This window comes from Arachis duranensis, unplaced genomic scaffold (genome assembly GCF_000817695.3).
Source record: "Arachis duranensis cultivar V14167 unplaced genomic scaffold, aradu.V14167.gnm2.J7QH unplaced_Scaffold_110577, whole genome shotgun sequence".
Taxonomy (NCBI): domain Eukaryota; kingdom Viridiplantae; phylum Streptophyta; class Magnoliopsida; order Fabales; family Fabaceae; genus Arachis; species Arachis duranensis.
Window position 1 is genome coordinate 1 of NW_026263790.1, and position 1,504 is coordinate 1,504.

The 1,504-nt window shown below is 37.4% G+C and overlaps 1 protein-coding gene across 1 annotated transcript; it reads right to left on the reverse strand.

Moving 5' to 3' along the window:
- Positions 1-255: 255 nt before the first annotated feature.
- Positions 256-1,034, reverse strand: LOC127743763 (uncharacterized mitochondrial protein AtMg00370). Its single transcript, XM_052255945.1, has one exon. The coding sequence runs from the start codon at positions 992-994 to the stop codon at positions 392-394; it is 603 nt and encodes a 200-aa protein (XP_052111905.1). The 5' UTR covers positions 995-1,034; the 3' UTR covers positions 256-391.
- Positions 1,035-1,504: the final 470 nt, after the last annotated feature.

A 1,504-nucleotide genomic window follows, 5' to 3' on the forward strand; every position in this document is an offset into this window, starting at 1 on the left:
CAGATGCAGTTCTGACCATCTGTCAGAGAAAAAAGAACGATTGGCTCTTGTAGGATTCCCAAGAAATTCTTCGATTTCTTCGATTGGCTTCTCACGTTCCATGAATAGTCGGCACATTGAAGAATATCCAGAGAGGCATTTAGGGAATCGCTCCGATTCTATCTCTGTTCGTTCCGTTTGAAGAAAGGAAGGATCCGAACAAAGAATCGATCTTTCTTTTAGTTGTTGAATCTCTCTTTGATTGGTCAATGTGTGATATTCCGAATCCTCATTCCTAATGGAATCCCTGGATTGATCAGAAGATCCTTTCAATTGGCTAGAATCCGTTACTTGAATGAAACTAGATCTCGTGGAATCATATTGAATATTTGATGATACATTCCGTACCTTGCTAAAAAACCGATCCTTGTTTACCAACCACACATTGTCTAACCAAATCCAATTCTCTCTCGATATGCTCCTCAAAAAATCCGATTCGTGCGGATTTGAATACTCCAAACAACAATTTATTGTTGCATCTAAACATATAGATGTTTACTAATCTTACTAATATGGAACTTGGTAAGACAAGGGGGTTAAATAACTGAAAAATAAGATTAGTAAAGAATATTCTTTGAATGCTAAATTTACGTATTGAATTCTTTTTCTTGTCCCCATAATTCAAAAAGTTTTTTTTATTATTGCCGAAGAAATGAAATAAAAGATAGGGTAGAGGTATGACAGTTATTATATGAGGTCTACCCAATGCTAGATGCAAAGGCGCATAATAGATCGATATGAACATGATGAGCTGTCCCGTAATAAACCCAGCTGTTGCTGATAGTTTCTTCTCGGTCCCTTCTTGCATAATCCGAGCTCGAAGAAGGAAGAGATAAGAGGGCCCTATGGAGAATGTGCTCAGAAATCCATAATAGAGTCCGACCACAACGACCGAATTCATTATCTTCATGCATAAGTATACTAGATTATCCAGTATAAAAGATTGAAAAATCATCGCAAACCTCTGTTTTTTATTATCTTCTGTTTTTTATTATCTATTGCAATCTCCGGATTATTATCTAATTTTAAATCCATATATTTATATAATGATTTTTCAACCTTCCATATTTCTATATAGAAATAGAAAGAGATAGACTAGAAACGACATCTCTTATCTCACTGACACCAAAGAGGGGGATCTAAAATGAGTGGAATTTTGATATGGGTGGAATATAATGAAATAGAGCCACTTTGAGGTTCCCTTTGAAATGAGGCATGGAACGGAGCCATTGCGAAGAAGTTCCACGAGTTACGAAGGAAACTTCGAGCTCATATTGGTCATGGGTTGAGAACGGGAATTGAACTCTATGAGATCAAATTTCCCGTTGTTCCTCAGTAGCTCAGTGGTAGAGCGGGCGGCTGTTAACTGACTGGTCGTAGGTTCGAATCCTACTTAGGGAGGTTTGGTTCATTCCGAATTCTTGAATTCGAAATGAAAGGGTTGGGTTCGCTTTGACCGTTAAAA

What these genes read in the sequence shown, in the direction of transcription:
- LOC127743763 (XM_052255945.1), bottom strand. Translation starts at nt 994, where the DNA reads ATGATTTTTCAATCTTTTATACTGGATAATCTAGTATACTTATGCATG.